Genomic DNA, 22748 nt, shown 5'->3' with positions numbered 1-22748 from the left:
ACAAATTGAGGAGATGATCGAAGATCATAGCCTTTGTCTCCTAAATAATGGGCAGGATACGTACTTCCATGAGCCTTCAAGGACATTCCACGCTCTCGACCTTGCCATCTGTTCACCATCTCTGTTGCCATTTTGCACTTTTAGTGTCGGAAATGACGTGTACAACAGCAATCATTATCCCATTTTTGTATCTCTTGCACGAAGAGGAGCAAACCCCATGTCGAGACTCCCATGGTTTATACTGGACAGGGCAGACTGAGAACTCTTCTCTTCCTCCACAGAGCACACAGAGGAAATGGTAGGAGATGTGCATATCGATGACGCTGTGGAAGCTGTTACTAATACTATTGTTCAGGCAGCTATGCTTTCGATTCCTAGAACATCAGGAAAAATGCTTAAATATTCGAAACCATGGTGGAATCGCGACTGTCATGAAGCACTGAAAAAACAGAAAAAAGCATGGGGTATTTTTTGTAGATATCCTAAGCTGCAAAACCTCATAGCCTTTAAAAGAGCCAAAGCAAATGCACGAAAAGTAAGAAGGCAGAGCCAGAGGGATTCCTGGATTTCATATGTGTCTTCAATAACATCCTCTACGCCTAGTAAGCGGGTTTGGGAAAGAGTTCGAAAGGCATGCGGAATATATAAAGACCACTCACTTTCCTTTCTGGAAAGAGATGGCCGAGTGATTGCAGATGGCTCTGAATAAGATTCAAGAATGGTCAAACAAACAGGGATTTACTATTTCAAAACAGAAAACTGTGTGTGTGCACTTTTGTAGGAAGCGTGGTCTCCATCCTGAACCTGAGTTATATCTGAATGGTATAATTATTCCAGTTGTGCCTGAAGTAAAATTTTTAGGAGTGACGTTCGACCGAAAATTGACTTTCCTTTCTCATGTTTTAAACCTGAGAAAGAAGTGTCTAAAAACACTAAATATTTTAAAAGTGTTGGCGAACACCTCCTGGGGTGCAGAGCGTTGCTCCATGCTTCGCATTTAGAGAGCGCTTATCCGCTCTAGACTGGATTATGGCTCAATTGTTTATGGATCCGCTCGCTCATCTGTTTTGTTAAAACTGGATCTTGTTCACCATCAAGCTCTGCGGATTTGTTCAGGAGCTTTCAGGACTTCTCCTGTCCAGAGCCTATATGTTGACTCTAACGAACCATCACTTTATCTGAGGCATGAGCAATTGTACCTTTTGCAATATTTTAATATTCTATCTCAACCTGAACATCCTAATAAGCTATGCTTACTTGATAATGAGTGTAATACATTATTTGAAACACGTCCATCCTGTATTCCTACCTTTCCTTTAAGAGTTCACCCTATCATTGAGGAACATTCCCTCTCTGATATGTGCCCCCAAGCAGTACAGGACTTTGAAATCCCACCTTGGGAAAATTCGCGGATTCAGCTTCTTGATGTTTTCAAACATCACGTGAAGGCAAGCACTAACGAGATAGTATACAGACGACTCTTCGCTGAGCACAGGCACAAATATAGCAGTTATCTTCCAGTCTATACAGATGGATCAAAGTCAAAAGATCATCTTGGGATGGCATTTGTAATTGAAGATCACATGGAGGGCAGACGCTTGACCCGTGATTTCTCTGTCTTAACATCCGAACTAACTGCGATATATTATAGTCTCTTGTACATCTCAAGGCTCTGCCACAAAAAGTTTATAATTTATACAGACTCGTATAGTGCGCTTAAATCATTAGAAGCTTTTTCTAACACTCAAAATCCAGTAATAGTGGACATTCTTAAGTTACATATAAACTTAACAGGTCGTGGATATGAAGTCCTGTACTGCTGGGTTCCCGGGCATGTGGGAATAAAAGGGAATGAGCTGGCAGATATCACAGCAAAATGTGCCGTTGAACTGTCCAGTCATCTCATCCCTTTTGGAGACATCTGTTGTGTTGTGAAAAACAAGATCCGAAAAAAAATGGCAGCAACTTTGGGATGTTCAGCGTCAAAATAAATTAAGACATGTAAAGCCTAGAATTGAACATTGGGAATTAACCAAAAATCATAAGGAGGAAGTTCTTTTGACTCGCCTCAGAATTGGCCACACTACAGTAACACATAACTACCTTTTAAAAGCTGAGAATGAGCCTGTTTGTTCAAATTGTAATGTTTGTCTATCTGTCCGTCATATTTTAATTGAGTGTCCAAGTTTTAATAGTCTTCGTCAGAAATATTTTAATAGCTGTGACATACCTCTCGACCGTTTAATTGGAAGAGAGGTCAATATTAATTTATTTTATTATTTAAAAGAGACTGGCTTTTATTATCTAATGTAATTTGTTTTGAAGACTTTGTCTTGAATTTTAATGTGTGCTTTTTAACTTGTTTTTATATGACTTCATCCTCTGGATTTGGTACATTTGTATACTTGTTTTTAATTATTGTATTTTAATTTCATCATTTGTAATCATCCCATCTCGTGTTTGGCGCGCTATGATCATCTTTGGTTTTGCGCCATAATCTCTCACTCACTCACTCAAATGGATCTGTAAGCAAGTTTAAATTTATCATGATATATCTGATAAATCTAAAAATCTCCTCCCCACCTTCCTCCAAAAAAATAATTATAATATCGATAATTACTTTGTTTATTGGTTACATTTTCAATTTTAATTATATCTTTTTAAAAGTCTCCATCTTCAATTTATTCTTGATCCATTTTTGATGTTTCCATTTTAAAAATTTTTTCAAGATTCACTTTTAAATATGCTTATAAGTTACTTCATTTCAAAAGAATTCTCACTACCTTTATCAAGAGAGATATTATACTAAATAATCCATTAGTAAATAAATTACTATTTTATTATTTTGCAGTGTTTGCACAAAGTAATAAAATTTTTTACGATATTATATCTATCATTCAGTTCTGTGCAAACTGTCATTTTATGAAGATCCTTTATTGCATGTTACTGTTTATGTGTGTCTAAACTTACAAGCATTATTGTGGTGTTTAAATGTTGAAATTCACTGAAGTATAGAAAGAATTGCAATGGAAAGAAATAAAGTTGTGTGGATAGAACAAAAACTTGATAAGTCAAGAAACTGGGGAAGTAATAATTTAAAATGTCGCCGATAACTCTGGCTTTGAATGAGTAATAACAGAAGACCAGAAAAGAAAATTAATAGAAATGGAAGAATGGTGTGCATAAAGAACTACCCCCCCCCCTCAAAAAGAAGCATCTATGAAAGCAAGTGAAGCTTTATGTGTTTAGTTCATTTCAGAAACAAAGATGTGTTTATTTCAGGGCTTATTTTGTAGTATAACACTTTGCATGTTTGTAATAATTTCAACGAAGGTGTGCCAGACTTAACAGCCAGTATCAATTAATCAGTTATTTAGTGTGCTGAGTCAGGTCTTAATTATAAAATATTGTTAAGCCAATATTCGTCTTGCAGCCAGAAATGATGTGGTAACCCTTTTCTCTAAGCATAAGGACAGACTTTTGACAATTTTAGAATCCAGTAATGCTAAAGTAAACCTCAAAATTGACCTTGAAATGATTGGAATGTCTAAAAAATCATAAAAATAAACAATTAAAAATTTAAAACAGTTAAAAAATGCTGTTTTTGTAAAATACTGTAGTCAGGAAAGCACATGAATAAGCAGTGAAATTTTCAAAAACTAGTTTTTAAGGAATTTGGTCCTTGGTGGCAAACAAACAGCACTCATTAGAGAAGCAGACTTTAACAAAAGGTTTATTTTTATTATCGCAGGCCCCTCAGGGGGCTCACTTTTCTGAGTATGGGTGTGGCAATCCCGAGGTACCCTAGCCCTTCAGGGGATCATCTTCTTGGTGAGACGGGTGTCACGATCCTGGAGCCCCAGTGATCTTTCCTCTTTTCCGTCTCCTCTCCTCTTGGCTGGAACTTTTCCCCTTCCCTTCTCCCTTGTGGTTTCTCTCTACGGAGTTTGGGGCTCGTCACGAGAGACTGGAACAGACCTTGTCTCTAGTTCTCGAGTGGCGAGAAAACTGCCCACGTGTTTGCCGTGCGTGGAGACCCGTGTCGCTGGAAAAGAGGGTCCTGGTAGTTGAGGGGCGAGGTACTGTCCCCAACACACTGCTTTGGCCTCTGCTTCAGCTAAACGGGAGGCACCTTAGTCGTCCTCACGGGTGTCAATCGGCTGGTCACTAGTCCTTGTGTCAGTGGCTTGGGGTCAAGCTCTCGCGAGTACCTGCTTTCGGGAAAGCCGACTGTGGGGCTTTAGTTTGCGTATAGGTCCGGCTAGCCCTAACACAGGAATCTGTGTTCCCTTGTTCCCTTGTTGTTCCGCGGTGGGCGGGGCCGTCGGACCCGAATCTTTTCTCTTACAAACATGGCTTCACTTTTCATTCTTAAAAAACCTGACTCAAATGATACCAACCAAAATATAGAAATCGTTGAGAAATCCATTAACAAAAAGATCCGATGGAAATACCAAAGATATTGAAGTTATTGACAAATCCATTACAAAGAAGATCCGTACCGTTGCAAATGCCAAAGAATCTGCTGATTGTCCGCGCTTTGTTGTTGTTTCCAGTGCCTCTAGAGAATTGCAAAAGATGTCTCCTTTCCTGGTCAGCAAATACATTCATTCCTGTGTAGGTGAGCCAAGGAACATAAAGCGTCTCCGTTCTGGAGACTTGCTCATTGATACCCTTTCGGCCACCCAGTCTGCTTCACTTTTATGTCAAACCAAACTTGGACAAGTAGCTATAACAGTGTCAGCACACAAAACACTTAATACCTGTAGAGGCGTGATCTCGGAGATCGACCTTCTGTGTGTTTCAGAAGAAAAGTTCATCTCCGAGTTAGCTGACCAAAATGTCTGTGGTGCTAGGCGGATCAAGATGCGAAAGGAAGGTCAGTTGATTGACACGAAACACGTGATCCTGACCTTCAAATCACCTGATCTGCCGAAGAATATAAAGGCTGGGTATCTTAACTGTCCCGTAAGACCATATATTCCCAACCCAATGCTATGCTTCCAATGCCAGCGATTTGGTCACTCTAAGACATCCTGTCGTGGCACCCTAACGTGCGGCAGATGCTCGTTGGTTGGCCACGATAGTGATAAGTGCACCGCTGCGCCATTGTGTGTTAACTGCAAGGGTGATCACCCAGCATTTTCTCACTCTTGTCCAAAATGGAAATCTGAAAAGGAAGTTCAGACCATAAAAGTTTCTAGGAATATTTCATATGCCGAAGCCAGGAGACAAGTTCAAAGCACACAGCCTCAATCAAACAAATCATACGCAAATGCCGTGAAATCAACCTGCACTATAGCCACCCAAACTTCCATAACTACACAGACTCCACCAAATAAAACCCAGCAGCCTGAAAGCAAGAAAAAAGAAAAATCCAACACATACAATACAAAATAAAGAAATAACAATCTTGAGCAAACCAAAAACTGTGCCTCCAAAAATAGAAGCCGATCTGTAGATGACATGAATTCTGAATCTCTAGATTCAGACGGTATGGAAGTGGAGGAGGGAATGGAAGTTCCCGAGCATCTACTTCCGCGCAAAAGTAAAAAGGAACACAGGAAAAACAAACACCAATCATAATGGCCACCCTCGTCTCATGGAACTGTCGCGGTTTCCACCGAAACTTCCTTGACATCAAAGCTGTAGTAAATGCTTATCATCCTGTGTGCTTCGCAATACAAGAGACAAATCTGAAACCAGATCAACATGCAAAACTTCGGAGGTTTTCTCTCGTCAGGAAGGATAACCTTACAGGTGAGCGTGCCAGCGGAGGTGTACGTCTCCTCACCTCACTGGACTATCCCTCAAATGTACTTCCTTTGACGACATCCCTCCAAGTTGTCGCTACTCAAATAAATTTTGATATTGTTGTTTCATTTGTTTCTTTGTATTTGCCTCCAAATGAGCACATTTATCAGCAAGATTTAAATAATCTAATAGAGCAGCTGCCTGAGCCTTTTATCATAATAGGAGATTTTAACGGCCATACTCCACTCTGGGGAAGTAAAGATACAAATTGCCGAGGAAGACAAATTGAGCAGATGATCGAAGATCATAGCCTTTGTCTCCTAAATAATGGGCAAGATACGTACTTCCATGAGCCTTCAAGGACATTCCACGCTCTCGATCTTGCCATCTGTTCACCATCTCTGTTGCCATTTTGCACTTTTAGTGTCGGAAATTACCTGTACAACAGCGATCATTATCCTATTTTTGTGTCTCTTGCACGAAGAGGAGCAAACCCCGTGTCGAGAGTCCCTCGTTTTATCCTGGACAGGGCAGACTGGGAACTCTTCTCTTCCGTTGCAGAGCTGACGGAGGAAATGGTAGAAGGTGTGCATATCGATGACGCTGTTGAAGCTGTTACTAATACTATTATTCAGGCAGCTATAATTTCGATTCCTAGAACATCAGGAAAAACACTAAAATATTTGAAACCGTGGTGGAATCGCGACTGTCATGAAGCACTGAAAAAACAGAAAAAAGCATGGGGTATTTTTCGTAGATATCCTACTCTGCAAAACCTCATAGCTTTTAAAAGAGCCAAAGCAAATGCACGGAAAGTAAGAAGGCAGAGCCAGAGGGATTCCTGGATTTCATATGTGTCCTCAATAACATCCTCTACGCCTAGTAAGCGGGTTTGGGAAAGAGTTCGAAAAGCATGCGGAATGTATAAAGACCACTCACTTTCCTTTCTGGAAAAAGATGGCCGAGTGATTAGCTCCATAGAAGAAATTGCAAATACAATTGGTGAGACATTTGCTGCCGTTTCTTCCAGCCGAAATTACTCACCTGCATTTCTTTCTATCAAGCAACGCTCTGAGAAAAATCCCATCGCTTTCAACTCTTCGAACTTTGAGCCGTACAATAGAGACTTTACTATGGTTGAATTAAAGAGAGCTTTGTTGCAGACACATAGGTCTTGTCCGGGTCTGGATGGCGTGTATTATGAAATGCTAAAGCATCTGTCCTGTAAGTCACTGAGTGCCCTTCTCACACTTTACAATAGAGTGTGGAAGGAGCGTACATTTCCCAGTGCATGGAGGAGAGCTGTTGTCATTCCTATTGCGAAGCCAGGGAAAGACCCGAGGAATCCCTCGAACTATTGGCCAATTGCCCTTACCAGCTGTGTTTGCAAACTGTTTGAAAAGATGGTAAACAGCCGCCTAGTCTACTTCTTGGAAAAGAATAATATTATATCGCCTTATCAAAGTGGTTTTCGAAAGGGGAGAACAACCGTGGATAACATGTTCCTCCTAGAGACTTCCATTCGGAAAGCATTTGTAAGAAGAAGCCACCTTGTCTCGGTATTCTTCGACATTGAGAAAGCTTATGATAAGGCATGGAGATACTGTATACTTCGGGATCTTCACGAGAGTGGCTTGCGCGGCAACCTACCAATTTTCATTCAGAATTTCTTGAAGAGTAGAACTTTTCAAGTAAGGATTGGCTCTGTTTTTTCGGATGTTTTTCAACAGGAAGAGGGTGTGCCCCAAGCCTGTGTGCTTAGTGTAATGCTGTTCAGTTTAAAAATAAATTCTGTATTAAAAGAACTTCCTCCTACCATCTTGAGATCACTATATGTAGATGATTTACAGATTAGCTGTTGAGGAGCAGACATGAGATACATAGAGAGGCAGTTGCAGATGGCTCTGAATAAGATCCAAGAATGGTCAAACAAACAGGGATTTACTTTTTCGAAACAGAAAACTGTGTGCGTGCACTTTTGTAGGAAGCGAGGTCTCCATCCTGAACCTGAGTTATATCCAAATGGTACAATTATTCCAGTTGCGCCCGAAGTAAAATTTTTAGGAGTGACGTTCGACCAGAAATTGACTTTCCTTTCTCATGTTTTAAACCTGAGAAAGAAGTGTCTAAAAACACTAAATATTTTAAAAGTGTTGGCGAACACCTCCTGGGGTGCAGAGCGTTGCTCCATGCTTCGCATTTACAGAGCGCTTATCCGCTCTAGACTGGACTATGGCTCAGTTGTTTATGGATCTGCTCGCTCATCTGTTTTGTTAAAACTGGATCCTGTTCACCATCAAGGTTTGCGGATTTGTTCAGGAGCTTTCAGGACTTCTCCTGTACAGAGCCTATATGTTGACTCTAACGAACCATCACTTTATCTGAGGCGTGAGCAATTGTCCCTTTTACAATATTTTAATATTTTATCCCAACCTGAATATCCCAATAAGCTGTGCTTACTTGATAATGAGTGTAACTCACTATTTGAAACACGTCCATCCTCTGTTCCTACTTTTCCTTTAAGAGTTCGCCCTGTCATTGAGAAACTTTCCCTCTCTGATATGAAACCCCCAAGCAGTACAGGATTTTGAAATTCCACCTTGGGAAACTTCACGGATTCAGCTCTTTGATGTTTTCAAACATCACGTGAAGGTGAGCACTAACGAGATCGTTTACAGAGAACTCTTCGCTGAGCACAGGCACAGATATAGCAGTTATTATCCGATATACACAGACGGATCAAAGTCAAATGATCATGTTGGGATGGCTTTTGTATTTGAAGATTACATTGAGGGCAGATGCCTACACCATGCTTGCTCAGTCCTAACATCTGAACTAACTGCAATATATTATGCTCTTTTGTACATCTCGAAGCTCTGCCACAAGAAGTTCATAGTTTATACAGACTCGTATAGTGTTCTTAAATCTTTGGAAGCTTTTCCCAACACTCAGAATCCTGTGGTAGTGGATGTCCTGAAAATTCATATAAATTTAATGATTCGCGGATATGAAGTCCTGTACTGCTGGGTTCCTGGACATGCTGGAATAAAGGGAAATGAGCTTGCAGATATTGCAGCCAAATCTGCTGATGAACTGATTAGTCGCCTTATCCCTTTTAGAGATATCTGCTGTGTCATCAAGGGAAAAGTCCGGAAAAGATGGCAGCAAATGTGGGATGTTCAGCTTCAAAACAAGTTAAGACATGTAAAACCTAGAATTGAGCATTGGGAATCAACTAAAAATCGTAAGGAGGAAGTTCTTTTGACTCGCCTCAGAATTGGTCACACTAGAATGACACATAACTATCTTCTCAAAGCTGAAAATGAGCTTGTGTGTTTTAATTGTAATGTTTGTTTATCTGTTCGTCATGTTTTAATTGAGTGTCCATGTTTTAATAGTCTTCGCCAGAAATATTTTAATAGCTGTGACTTACCTCTCGACCGTTTAATCGGAAGAGAGGTCAATTGTAATTTATTTTATTATTTGAAAGAAACTGGCTTTTATCACCTAATGTAATTTGTTTTAAAGATTGTATCTTGAATTTTAAATGTGTGGTTTTAACTTGTTTTTATATGACTTCATCCTCTGGATTTGATACATTTGTCTACTTGTTTTTATTTATTGTATTTTAATTTCATCAATTGTACTCACCCCATCACGTGTTTGGCGCACTATAATCATCTTTGGTTTTGCGCCATAATCTCTCACTCACTCACTCACTCACTATTATCGCAGGACTGAACTTTTGAAGTTTTTATACTTTATTTTCAGTCATTTCTGTGACAGTAATTTTTTTCAAATAATTTTTCCTGTTTTATTGTAAAACATAGTTATTAGTCTTGTAGTATGTAAAATTATAATATAGCTTGATGTTTAATATGCTTTTCTAAATGCCTCGCTATTATCCGATATTTTCACTAATCCAACATTTTATCTCCTATTTATGTCAGATAAATGAGACGTTTCTGTATCTTTTTCCAGTTTTAAGGTCTTTTGCATATAATTGCTCGTAGTGAATAATCCGCTTCAGCATGATAATATGACTTACTTATTAATCTCAGTGTTAGGTTTGATAGTCTAAATTCTATTTATGCATCATTGCTCAAGTTTTATTTTTTACAATCCTATAAAGTTTTTCTTCCAGAAGTTTTACATTTCAATCTGTGTAAGTTCTTCAGAGATGCTTACTTTGATTTATTATAAACTGTTTATCAGCTGTATTGTATGCCTATATGAACCCATTTCTTTTGTTTTGAAACTGGCGGGATTTGAGTCTTTTTCATTTTAGAAGTTTCAGTAGTGATAGCTAAATTATGTATTTTTCAGCAGGTATCTAATGTGAAATCTCAGCATTTTATCAAGTTATAGAAGAAATAAGCAACTTTCCAGGTCTGCACAGGAACAAATTTTAGCATTCTATTATGTATTTACTACAGCTGTTATATTTGATGCAATATTATACTAAAATAATACTTGTATTTATTAAAAAAATTAATCATCTGGGGATTTAATTTGAATATGCATTTGAAATACACTATGTCAGTATGCATATAAAGGATTTTAATATAACAGTTTTCGCACAAAATCTTCTGTGGATATTTAATTATTAACACAAGCAACACTTCAGTAACAAAAGTTTTCAATTTAAAAAGCAACTTTTTAATGAAAATGTAAGATCATAACTTTGACTTGGCAATTGTGCATAGAAAAAAAAATATGTAAACATACCTCATTGCCTGAAAAAAGATTTTAACAAATGGGATTAAAGATCCTTGGAATTTTAATTTTTTCTAGGCACTTTTGATTTTGAATTAATTGCATGTTAGGTTTTGAATAAAATTAGTCTTAAACATTTAAAGAGTTGAATGCATGAAAGATAAAATGGATAAAGTTGTAACTTGTATATTCAGTTTTTTTTTTTTTTTTTTTTTTTTTTTTTTTTTTTTTAATTTTTTACATTTTTACAGTCTTAGTTTCATTCTTAAATCCGTAAAGATCCTACAATTTTAAATAGTAGCTAATAAACTGAATTTAAAACCCCTGAAGGGGCCAGACCATTGCCTATATTCTGTTGGACAATCCAGATCTAAGTGATTCACTTTTTAGAATTTCTGTAATAGAGTTATTTACTATTTCTTAAGTAAAATATTGGGGAAAGGAACTTCACATACAGAAACTTTGTGAAAAGATGAAGTTGTGATTTTTGATATTCCTTAGTTATTTTTATTATAAATTTAATTTTCACCAATTAACTTGAAAGTAAAGCTAAATAGAAAATTTACTTACTTACTTACTTTATTTATTTATGCCATAGTTGCATCAACTTTCATATCTTTATTATTGTACTTGCTTAACTTTTAAAGTTTCAGTTGTGTATGATAGTAATGAATGCAATTAACAGATTATCTTGTTGTAATATTAGGTAGAAAGTTATTTGAAGCATGTTAAGTATTATGCATGAAGAACATATATGCTATATATGTTGTTAATGCTTTTGATGAATTTTATGATAAATATAAATAAATGTAAGGAAATAGAAATGCTTAGTGTTTGAACACTACATAAGAGATTATATTATTACCCTAAATTACAATATTAATTACAATATTATTGCTTTAAAAATCATACTGCAAGTTTCCTTAGGGAAATGATTTTGGATTCAGTCTGACCAATTAGCCTCAAACTGCCTTTTTGATCCATATGCGAGAGCTTTCAACAAACAGTAGAGAAAAATTATTGCCAAATGATAATTAAAGTAAAAAAATGCACCATTTTTCTGAAGAATTGTCTAAAAAGAAATGGAAATGCTGCTTCCATTCATTAGTACAATTAATATTTCTATTTCATCTAAATTAGCATTATTTGTTTTAATTGTTCATTAGCGCCATCAGTGGTCGAGGTATTAAGACTGCTGAATGCTGGGAGTTAGACCTGAGTTTGATCTCAGGCAAACAGGCTGACTGGTTTGTGGATGTGGTTTTTTTGTATGTGTGTAATGGGAATACAAGCCAGTTTCCCTTAGGAAGCCATCTATGGAAGCATCCCTTCCATAGGCAGATAATCTTTGTGTCAAATGCCATATTCAAATAACCAAACCTATAATAATTCCTTGAATTAATATGACGTATTGCTTCATAAATTTATAGTTTGACTAATTATTTGTCTAAGAATTTTGATTTCAGTACTTAAACTAACAAAACATAACATTTAAAATTCTAGGAATATTTGGAAATCAAATGTAATTGCATTTATTGTTATTGCAAACACCCGAAAATTTTTAAACTGTTCTAAAGCAATATTGAGAAATTGTTCTTTATTACTGTGAACTCCAAAAGTGCATTTATTGTTTATTAATTCTGATTGCAACAATTTTGATATAATAGTTTATTATAGTATCAAATGCATGTTTAGATTGTATAATTTAGTCCTAGAAAATCATACTAAATGTCATGATTTGGTAACAAACTATATTGTATTTGTATTCCCAAACCAATTCTTAATATTCATAATAATATATAATTATCAATATATGTGCATATTTTCATGTTAATTCATTGATATTCTGTAAACTTATTCTAGTTCCCCCTAGACTGGAAAACTTGGTGGAGAAGGACAAAAACAAGTCATCAGTATTAAATAAACCTGTTACAATCAGTTGCCCTGTATCTGGAATACCACCACCTGTGGTTCAATGGTATAAGAATAATAGTATTTTAAATACTGCTACAGATCCTAATATCCGGTTATCTTCAGATTCTCGTCATTTGAAAATAATTCGTACTCGTATATCTGATGCTGGTATTTACAAATGTAAAGCAGCCAATGATGTAGGAAAAATCGAAGAGGAATTTTCTCTAGATGTACAAAGTAAGTGTATATTGATTTAAGAAATTTTCAGTTAAATCTTTTTCATTTTTTGAATAATTAATAGATTTTGAAAATAGTGTACAAAATTTATTCTGGTAATTATGCTTAATTTGTTCCCAACCAATCTAAATAAAATATTATGTAATATTTTACTAATATTCATACTTTAAAACTATTAAATGTGATTATTAATCATTAATGTGAATTCCAAATACAAATAACTTTTAAAGAGAAGGCTGCTTGTTGTTTAAATTAGTTGTGTAGCTTTGTTGTTTAATTAGATTGTTTATCATAAAAGAAATAATGTTGCATGTAAAATGATATAAAAGTTAGATTAGCTTATTTAATGAAATTATAAAACTAAGCTTTCATCTTTATTTCATTTTCAATATGTCAGAACAAAATTATAAAAAGTGTGTATAAAAATTGCTATTGGACCTTGAAGTAAGTATTTTGAAAGATTATTATGTTTAAGAGATAGTTTTTTTAATTTATGTTGGATTGTAAATGTTATTATGTGCATAATGAATTGAATGCACATAACCAATGATAGCTTTATAAAATTTATTTTCCCAAAATCCCAAAACAAAAACTTAACAGTTGTGGAACTCTCCACAAAAGTACTCGCACAACTCTTCTCAGTATGACAGATCACAATCCATAGTTACCACTTTAAACTAATAAAAACATAAAGCAAAATCTCCGTATGAGCTGAGATCTTTCAGTACTGTGAAATCAACTAACAGCTGGGAACTGATGCTCACTCTGGTCTTATATAGCCTGGGTAATTGCCTAGAGAAAACCTCAGGCATTGAGGAATTTCCAGTACCTTGCTTCCATTTCCCGAAATTACTGGAAGGGGACCAGACCAAAATGTCGCCAAGTTTGGCGACAAAAATTAGTCACCAAACCCACTGCCAGCTTTGCAATATCTCACCAATTTAGCGAGATAGTTACCTTTATGTTAAATAGACAACCCCTGTAATCTTATTTTTCTGGAAGAGCTTCACTCTCTTTAAACTCTTCATGTTCGAAGAACGAAATTTAACTGAATCCTCCTGCACACACACAAAACAGTGCTTGCACTGATATTTGTATATTTTCCCCTCTATTAAATATGCTGAATACATTTTCTCGTATTGCATTTTACCTTTTTGATAAACTGTATTAATTACTATATTATGCTATGGTTGGTGGTTGGATAAATTTGAGATTATGTGTAAAGCAATGGCTGTCAACTTCTGTATTGTTAAGGGCTAATTTAATTTATGTGCTCAGCCCATGGGCTTGCACAATATGTTACATTTACCAAATGTTTAGGAATAGTCCCTGGAGTTGTAAATACCTATTATTTCAAAATTATTTTGGCACTAATTTCAGATAATATTTATATAAAAAAGGTCCTTAAATATTAGAAGTTAAAAATTTTTTTGTATATTAAAAAATTTGGCTAATAAAAATTAATTTGTTTTACCACTGAAAAAGACTACTGAAAGGCTATTGAAAAAGACTTTGTTGACCACATTCAGATGGCATGCTGTCGCTGATGTGAAAGACATTTCAGTTCAAAATGTATTCTTGGTAATATAAGGGGAAAATATGTGCTTCTTTAATTTGTATATTTAAAAATTTGTTGCTATCATTTTTGCAAGAATTTAGGGGTAAAGTGCAGAATTGCCCACTTATATGGCCCGTATCGATGTGTACATGGACAAAGTCAAGGGAGTACGCAATGCCAAGTTTTTACAATTCTCTTATGTTTTTTTAAGTGAAAATAAGACGATGTGTACATGGATGCCGAGTTTGTGTAATTCTTTTACTTGTTATTTTCAAGTTGCGGATTTTGTGAAACGCGCAAAGAATTTAGTACTAAATCAGAAGGAAAACTGTTTTATGCTGAGATTTAATTCTTATTGTTCTTTTTTAAAATAAAGCATTTTTGACAGTATTTTCCTATGACTGCAATGAAATCTCCTTAAAGTGATCATCTACAGTAAAGACAGCTTTGTTCTTTTGTGGATTTGGTTGCCTTAGAGAAAATGAATGTCAGTGATGTTCAGTATTGATAAGAGATACTGTTACTTCCAAGAAGTGGTCATTGTGAGCCATTCACTATGTGTAGTTAGATTTTTTTTTTTTAATATATATATAAAGTTTACCTTCAAAATTAAATCATGTGAAAAGCATTATTTTACTGAACACTATGCTGCATGAATCTTTGTATGTGGGGCCATCCAGAAGTCTCCCCTATAATAAATAATTACAAAGAAAAGTGGAAATGGAATGATTAAATACTTTAAATTAATAGCTGATTTAAATCTAGTACCATTTGGAAAATAATTATAAATTCCACTTATTAATAGATTAGAATTATTTTTAATTGTTCTTTTTGGCAGAGTTTGTTTATAAAGAATTTGCCCTTTTCCTGTTGTGTGCTCTCATGATGTAATTGGTAGCACATCTGGCCAGCAGTCGGAAGGCCCATAATTTGAATCTTCGGGAGAACACTGCTGATTTTTCCAGTTTCTTTGTCTCATAAAAATATAATGGTTCTAAAAAGTTTTTAAGTGTATTTATAAATGTAAGATTTTACTACTAGTGTTTTAGAAGATGTAATCTTTTATTTAAATGCTTTCCTTCTTATTTTTACAATTTTTTTTCTTTTTTAATTTTTAGTACCACCAAAAATAATGGAAACAAATAATGTTATTGATTATTATTCTGAGGATGAAGATGAAGGAAAAGGGGATCTGAAAGCATCTGAAAATAGCACAGTTGAATTAGATTGTTATGTTGATGGAAATCCTAAACCGGCCATAATCTGGATAAAAGATGGATATCTCGTAAATGATACTAGTCATTACAAAGTTTCGTCAAATGGACAGCTTTTGCAAGTGAATCATATCACCACATCAGATGCTGGACATTATACTTGTATTGCCTCAAATATTGCAGGAACAAAAGAGAAAAATTTTATACTTGATGTGCTTGGTAATTCTTGAACTATGATTTTTATTCATTTTAAATTATTGCTGTGTAAATGTTTAATGCATGTTAGTTACTTTTTGATTCAATATGTAGCATATTTATAGAATTTTTAAGCAAATCAAAAAACTTTTTTATTTATATTTATTTTTAAGTGGGATGTATTTATCTTCACAACATCTATGTTAACAGTGTTACATGAAAAAGAAACCACACAGAGCAAAAATAAATAAAAAATAAATAATAAAAAGAAGAGTCACTTCCCAGTTTAAGTGACTTTTTTTATTTCATGGGGATTTTTCTAGAAATGTATATGAAAAATGCTGTTGAATTTCATTGACTCTCTTGAATAAATAATGATTTATAATTAAGGATAATATAATCTATGAGTAAAATTTTGATATTTATATTTAAAATATCAGTTATATTTTTGTTTATAAGTTCAAAATAATAAAAGCAAGTGTTGAATTTCTTTATTTTTTAAGCAAATTTTTGATTTTTTGAACTTTTTAAAATTGTATTTTTGTATAAAGCTTTTGTTGAAATGAATCGATTAAATTTGAGAATTAATAATCTTTCCTTTGTTTAACTTAGTATTTTACACAGTAAATATCTGATTAATTATGACAAAATACAAGTAATTTTTCTTTTGTTAACTAAGATATTTATAAGCTCCCTGTCACTAAGAGCTACAGTTGAGCTGCAGAGCAAGTGGGAAAAACATTTTTTTTTTTTAGTAATTGTAATGGTTAAAATTGCAAAATGTATATTAAAACTATTAAAAATTAGTGCTTGGTGTATTTTGCAAATTTTAAATTTATAATATGCTAGTGAAAAAAAGGTAAAGGTAAAATGATAATGTTCTTCACATGCTTTATTGTTAATAAAATAACTCATTCAGTTAAATTAATTCATTCAATTAAATAATTCATCAATAAAATGATTCATTCAATTTATTAATTATTGTCTCTTTTTACTTTCACCATTTTCTTAATCTGCATTTATTCACAAATTAATCTATACTAGTGGGCAAGTTCGCCAAAGCAAAATTTGTAAGTTCTGTTTACACCTGAAAAGCAAATATCGGAAAACATTTCAATGTGAAAGAAATTAGTTCATTCTTTTCAAGCAACAACCAATTCGTAAATAACTTTTTTATTGTTGAACCAGGAAACAAAAACTTTTGACGCTTTAGGTTAATATGTATGACATCATGATTTAAATTTAATGTAATATAACATTTTCTCAATATTAATAAAAGAATCAACGTGGCAATTATACTAATCTGAAACAAAAAAGGTTGACAATAGTAGTTGTTTATTTAAAATGCCGACATTTACGAAAACTTTTCGACGTACAGTGATGTCACATGCAATTGTGTTCTTTATTCAACGTCAGAATATGACCTTATATAATAATAATATGTTTAATGTTTGGCAGTGTTATTTTTATTTCATCTTTTATAAACAACTGTATGATTATTAACTGTATGGTTTATATAACAAACTGTATGATTTGAAAGCAAGCAGTAGCATCATTTTTCAAAATAAACTATTTTTATCTCCAGCACATGACTGTTACCACTTGGTAACATTAGTGTGAAAATTAGTGTTTTCAAAATTTGTAATTAATATCTTGGCTGATTAAAGTCGTACGAAGTTGGGAATAGTCACAATGGCTTCCTACGAATTTTTGGAATCCGATGATACTTCTCTCAAAGCTCAACTTCCCATCATTGTAGAGGAGATAATGCTACAAACAAACAAACAGATGCACACAGATTTTAATAGTATAGATTAATTTCCTAATTATGATTTTTCTAGCAACTGTAATTCTTTATTCATATTATTTCTATGATTCTGTGTTCTTGACTTCTAGCTACAGATGTCTTTCCTCTGAAAGTTAAAAAAAGGCTGTGTAGCTTTTTTTTAGCACATTTATTTCTGTTTAATTCATGTATATTTTCAATGCACTTTTAAATTTTAATTATTTTCTTACAGTTCCACCTAAAATTAAAGGACCAAATTATGAGTCTCGCTCACTCCTGCCAAATCGTCCAGCTGTGATTGAATGTGCTGTCGATGCTAACCCTCCACCTTCAGTTACATGGTTAAAAAATGGCAATATCATAAATGTTTCACAGTATGATTTAGTTAAAATTATGGAAGATGGGAAGATGCTGCAGTTTTTGAAGACTAATTCTAATCACGATGGCATTTATACTTGCATTGCAGAAAACAGTATTGGCAAAGCTGAAAAGAACTTCAAGGTAGATGTCTTTGGTATGTAATTAAAAAATTGTCTCGTAAACACAAAATTCCCTAGAATATGTACTGCCTAGAAATATTTTCTAACTGAAATTATCATTCAGGTTTTATTGTAGGTAATAATTTGATAATCCATATTAGTGATATATGATTAAAAGAAAAATATTTATAGTTTTTTATATATTAAAAATTTCCCCACCCCTTAAGAATTTAGTAAAAGTCAGTGTTAGACTGGCATTAATTTTGAATGAATTTTCAAAGAACCTATCCTTCATTTTTGTTCTGCAATTAAGTATTCTGAATGATTTTGCTGTGGGAAAATGGTAAGTGTCAGATTCCTTTAAGATGACAAAGCTTTCTTTAACAATTATAATAATTTTTGCATTTTAAATTCCAATTTGACATGCTTTGATCAGTGGTTGGATATATTACTGTGTTTTAAGCCCTACCAGTAGCTGAGTGGTTAAGACTAATGAATAATGGTTGTTGCCCTAGTTTGGGTTCAATCCCAGGTGAATGGGCTGGTTGCATGGCTCGTTTTCATGATTCTTTCAGTGTGTAATCAAAAACCCAGCCGGTTTTTATCAGAAAGTCTTCCAAGAAGCCATATTTCCTTAGGCAGATAGCCCTCATTATATCTGTCCTATTCAAATAACCTACCCTAACCTTTACTGTGTCTACTACCTTTTAAACTTTTCATTTATTTTTATATTAATATAATTTATTTTTTATTTCTTAATAATGAATTATATATTAATATAATTTGTTATTAATTGTAGAAAGTGTTAAATCAATTGAAAATCAGTATGGTATGAATTAAAAAATTTCCAGCCTACTGATGGTCAAGAGAATTACTTCAAAAATTGCTAATTTCTTATTGGACCTGCCACAATTTCTTCACCTGTTCGGCAAAAATCTGAAAATTTCCATTTAATGGTATCTAATAAAGGCATAAATTGCTATATAAGTTACATACATAGTGTGTTAAAAAAAAAGTGGTCAATTATTTTTTCTTAAATATTCATTAGGTATTAAATTTACATAAATTTCCATCTAGACACGAATTTCTTCCTCCTGGCCATGATAAATTTGTAGATCTAATCTAGATTATGTATGCATAAGGAGGATTAGTTCCACCATCTCCTAGGAACAATATTTCCAATTGTGAAGTTTATTTGATACTAATAAATAATGCTCGATACTAATGAAACAATTTTATTAAATGAAATTTTAACAATTATTTACACTTTGTGAAAACTTAATATATTTTTAAATCCATTCATCAAAAACTAGCATTCCGAATAAACAAATATTATTATTATTGAAATATGTCACCATAGCAACTTTTTAAATGGAAATTACCAAGGAGGTTAGAATAGAAGAAAAATACATACTTTTTTCATAATTTATTCTAACCTCCTTGAAAAATTACGATAATGGTATTTTCATTGAGCCAAATTTTAAGAACAATGTTTTTTAATAGGCTTAAATTTAAATAATTATTTTTAACATTACTGTTGGATGAAACAATTAATATTTGAATGTTTTTAGAATTTTTAATATGTTTTTACTCCTACAAACCAACCAACCTAATTTATATGCAATTTCTAAGCTATGAAAACCAGAAACTCACTGAAGCCTAGTGTAATGATTTGAAATTTAGCAGTTTAGCAGACGTTTATAATAAACTTACTATGAATAATAAATAGTATTTATTTTTAAGATGTGTCATTGTTTGTTTTTCACTTTTATAAATTTTCAAATTTATACCTTACAGTGGGGAAAGGGAAACTAAATTTTCTGCTTTCTAAATTTTTATATATATATATTATTTTACAAAACTGCATTTTTAAATATTATTTTACAAAACGGCATTACTTTTAAAATTCTTTTTTCAGTTTCTCCTGTTATTCAAGATGCTCATTTTGAATCTGAAATAATGGAAAATGAGAAAGTGTCAATGGACTGTGTAAGCTATGGAAATCCAAAGCCAAATATTATATGGCTAAGAGATGGACAGATAATAGCTGAAGATCTGTTGAGAAATTTGGTAAATATTTTCATATTTGAAAATGTTGAGAATTGGTTATGAGCACTTACTATGCATGTTTAAACTCATCAAAACATGCCTGATAAATGATAAATCTGTATCATTTTAGGGTAATTTGAATCACTGACAGAAAGGTGAAATAGTAGCATCAAATAGGAGATATGAGAGGCTACTACAAATTAAAATTGGATTTTATTTCATATATTCTTTATCTTATGTAAACAAAGAGAGAGCAAGGGGGAAAAATTCAAAACCCATATTACAGATGATCAAGTAGAATAGAAGAGTCAAATATTATGACCAAGTACTCAATAATGCATCGTGTGACTTTTAGCCGTCAAAACAGCTACAACTCGCCTTGGCACAGACGGCACAAGTTCTTGGTAGACGACTGGAGATAGGTTGTACCATGGAGGTAGGAAGTAAGAGGAGAGACCCTATCTGGTTTTTCCCCATTCTGCAGCTTTTATGATCTGTTGTATCACAATTAAAAATATCAGACCCACCCATGAGAAGGTATCCCAAAATATAATGCCACCACCACCAGCTTGTGTACCACCTGTTGTAATAAATGATAAATCCTAATTTATTCAACCGGGCAACTGTCGTCATCTTATCCATGTCCAGTCTTGATGTTCCTGTGCCAAATGTAGGTGTAGTTGACACAGGGTTGCCACGCTACCTGGAAAACCGGGAGAACCGGAAAAAGTCAGGGAATTCAAAAATTGACCAAAAAATTCAGGGAAAAGTCAGGGAATTTAAGTATTTTTGTCAAAATCTGGAAAAGTCAGCGAAGTTCATACAACGATTCCGCCAAAAAAAGCGATTTTTGCGCCGACGTCGGAAGAGATAACTTTTTTGGCGAATTGTGTATCACGTGAGTGTCATTCGGGCAGCTGACATAGAGCCAATTTTCGCAGCTCCAATTTGATTGTCTTTTAGAAAGGCAGAGCAAGTTTCCGGCAACTTTTGGTTTCCAGTATTCTCGAGAATCACATGTGCAGTGCATGAATTAAAGAAAGTACCTGTTCTCATATAAAACAAAATGGGTTTAATCGTAGTATACGGTACCATAGAGGTTAGAATCAAAGAATATGTATTGTAAAGAAGGGAAACCTCTCTGCAACAGACGTGGCTCCATTCCATCATAGAGGGAAACAGCTGTGCATGCGTGATATATCTGTCGCCAAAGCTCGAAACCGGTGTCGAAGTTCGAAGGTCACGTTATCAAGAATTCATAAAAAATATAGTTTAAAATTTCTTTAACCACTTGCGCTAAAAAGACGTGTGAAGCACGTCGAGATGCTTTTGTCTCAAACCGCGAGTGACGTGAACACCATGTCGATAAGCATTTATCGCAAAAATGAAAATAACGTGGTGCACACATCGCCTAACAACGAGAGTGTGTATTTCTTGAGTTACAGCTCTGGATTGCACTTGCAGATGCGGAGTGGCGTAAATGAGACACTTTACCGCTTGTTATATTGTAGCACACGACACCGCAACCGTGAAGTTTAATCTTAGCGCAAGTGGTTAAACTCTAAAGGAAAAGAAAATATTTTTTGGCGCAAGTAAATTAATTCATGGATTAGTTATTTTCAGGGGGGGAAACTACGAAAATCCTTTTTTAAAATTATTGTGAAAAATCCAAGAAGAAACGTCCTTTGATAAAACATTTCTTCTTGGATTTTTTGCAATAATTTAAAAACGGATTTTCGTAGTTTTCTTTTTGTTAAAGAACGTTTAATAACACGTGTTTCTCAATTTCCTGTACACATCGTGGAGAGGGAAATTCTGGCCGCCAGGTTCCGTCGCCAAATCCCTTGGCAAATTTTCCCTCCGCATTCTGGGGGCGTAATAGCATTTTACTTGTATGGAACCTTTTTTTTACATAGACATTCTTTGTTTAAAATAATCTCCATGTATGGTACAATGGGAATTGGCGACATGATGATGCGCAGTAAACGGGTCATTTTGGGCTTGATGACAATTTTCAAAATCGTGCCAAAGCCTTACCGTATACTAGAATTTTACCGCAAAATCTTTTTAAACCTTTTTTTTTTTTTTTTCTTTTTAATAAATACCGTGCCATTTTGCAGTAAAATAAAAAAATAGTAATCAGTCATCTAGGCTAACCATGTAATATAACTATATTCGCTAAAATATCATTGATTATTCTAATTCAATTTTTAAGTAATTATCTTTATTTTTACGTTATTCGTATAATTTAATGTTGCTTCTTCCCTCTAAATTTATTTATTATTAGTAAATATTTCCAAATTTCAGAAAATTTTCTCTGGCATAACCTGAAATTAATTCTGGCAGTATGATGACATACCATCACGAAATTTAATGCACATATTTTTTCCTTATGTATGCTGCGAAATAAATGTAAAATACCTCAATGTATTAAAAAAAATTTGGTTAATCTTTGGATTATGGTAACTTGGCAATTTTTTGGCGAAACTTTGGCGACCAACCTTGCTACAGCAACCTGCTGGTTTTTGTTTGGATGCCATTTTGTTTTCACGAAGTAAAGGCATGTTTTTTTTTTACTCAACATTTCTTTTCCAACAATCTGCTAGCCGAATTACTCTTATGCTAGAACTTTTATGGAACAAAAGTGCTTAATCATGACGAAGATTAGGTGCGAAATTGGGAGAAAGTGCAGAATCGCCCACTGCTTGCTGCGTTTTTAAGACTTGCACATACACGGTATCATCTATGTACACGTCAACCTATTTTCACTTAAAAAACATTCCAGAATTGCACAAAAATGGCATTGCGCACACTCTTGACTTTATCCATGTACACTGCTTAAGTCC

General features: G+C 34.0%; 1 protein-coding gene across 5 annotated transcripts in view; it reads left to right on the top strand.

Annotated features, from left to right (window-relative positions):
• LOC118195450 (hemicentin-1-like) overlaps positions 1–22748 on the top strand; it is a 331768-nt gene that overhangs the window by 150026 nt on the left and 158994 nt on the right. For all 5 annotated transcript variants that reach the window (XM_085827451.1, XM_085827448.1, XM_085827449.1 and 2 more), the window contains exons 31-34: positions 12334–12621; positions 15298–15612; positions 17607–17888; positions 19772–19923. In XM_085827451.1, the coding sequence (XP_085683577.1) occupies positions 12334–12621; positions 15298–15612; positions 17607–17888; positions 19772–19923 (1037 nt within the window). The remainder of the gene's footprint in view (positions 1–12333; positions 12622–15297; positions 15613–17606; positions 17889–19771; positions 19924–22748) is intronic.

The sequence above is a fragment of the Stegodyphus dumicola genome, chromosome 12 (assembly GCF_044657685.1).
Source record: "Stegodyphus dumicola isolate Sdum_Otavi_A_Nest chromosome 12, ASM4465768v1".
Classification (NCBI taxonomy): domain Eukaryota; kingdom Metazoa; phylum Arthropoda; class Arachnida; order Araneae; family Eresidae; genus Stegodyphus; species Stegodyphus dumicola.
The sequence above is the reverse complement of the archived record's forward strand: the minus strand, read 5'-3'. Positions and strand labels throughout refer to the sequence as shown.